At 35.8% G+C, this 1,344-nt stretch overlaps 1 protein-coding gene across 1 annotated transcript in view; it reads right to left on the bottom strand.

Annotated features, from left to right (window-relative positions):
- SNAPC1 (small nuclear RNA activating complex polypeptide 1) overlaps positions 1-1,344 on the bottom strand; it is a 31,672-nt gene that overhangs the window by 20,048 nt on the left and 10,280 nt on the right. Inside the window, exons 2-3 of the mRNA XM_007949090.2 lie at positions 914-1,073; positions 616-756 (exon numbers count right to left, since the gene is read on the bottom strand). Coding sequence (XP_007947281.1) covers positions 616-756; positions 914-1,073 — 301 coding nt within the window. The remainder of the gene's footprint in view (positions 1-615; positions 757-913; positions 1,074-1,344) is intronic.

Raw genomic sequence — 1,344 nt, 5'->3', positions numbered from 1 at the left:
GCTGGTGCGGGATCGGGCAGTGTTTCGTTCTGCTGTGCATGGGGTCGCTATGAGTCGGAAACGACTCGACGGCACTTAACAACAACAACAATTTATTAGACTTCTGAAATATCCCTTAAAATGTCATGCCACATCCTTGTAGCTTCAGATAAGTTGCATACTTGTCAGCTAGCAGTCAATCTAGTGCTCTTGCAACTATACAAGACAGTCTCAACTGTCATGAGATTAAAGAACTACTATTAGTCAAAGTTCTAACTTAACATCAGCTGACAATATAATTCCTTGGTCCTCTTTCATCATTTACCTCTCTGATGTTTGAATAAAGGCATGAGGCAAATTCAGACGCTGACTATAATTTCCTCATACCAATCCACTTAACACATGGTATCTAGAACACACTGTGTATAACAGTAGAGGCTGAATTTTCATTTCTGAAAAAAGTAATCAGAAGACATTTTTAGAAAGTCTTATTTTAAAAAATATTTCTATTTTAAGAAAGCTTTCTAATGGTATAAGAATATATAATAATCTTTCAATTTTGGGGAGATTGCGATATTTTATGAATAATAAGGCATAATTTCTCATTTTAAAAAACAATCCATTTTGGTAACATACCAATTTGGGCATTGCAGTAAAGTGAAATGCTCTGTCCAGTCGAAGCTTCCTAAAAATATAAGCTGCATCAAAATGTTGTGCATTTATCAAATCTTGTTGAAATTTTAAAACTTCATCCCAATCCTTTAGGGCCACTCTAATCTGCAACCGGGAAGAGTGAAAAAGTTGTACCGAATGTAATTTTTTAACCCATGTATTGTAATATTAAAACACTGACATTTCTATTTAAATCAGTTTGTCATAAAAATATTGTACCTGTTTCACATTTCTGCCAAGGAAACAATTCACCAAGTATTACCTTTTGTTTTGGTTGGCACAGTTGGGTGTTATATAATCCGTACAGAAGATACAAAGCACCAACTCTGATATGGAAGGTATATGGAGGTAAAAAATACTGCCAACCCAAAGCTAAAGCTTCTTTTGTAAACGTGTTTTTTTCCAAATTTCTCATTCTGCCACTAGAAAACAAAGAGAAAATATAGTATGACTCACTAAGTAAATAAAGAATGAACAAAAGCTGGACAAGGTATACCAAACCAAAGCCAGTGCTGCAAGAGTCAACTCTCATGTGTTATAGAACAGAACCACACCGTAGAGTTGTCTTGGTTCTAATCCCTGAAGCACATCTCCAGCAGATTATCACTTCCATCACGATACTAGGTGGGTTCAAACTGCCAACGTTTAGGGAAGCAGTCGAATACAAACCATTTGTACCACCTAAGGACCTTA

The sequence above is a fragment of the Orycteropus afer genome, unplaced genomic scaffold (genome assembly GCF_000298275.1).
Source record: "Orycteropus afer afer isolate SDZICR_OR568_19922 unplaced genomic scaffold, OryAfe1.0 scaffold00237, whole genome shotgun sequence".
NCBI classification, from domain to species: domain Eukaryota; kingdom Metazoa; phylum Chordata; class Mammalia; order Tubulidentata; family Orycteropodidae; genus Orycteropus; species Orycteropus afer.
This window is presented reverse-complemented; position numbering and strand designations above follow the sequence as displayed.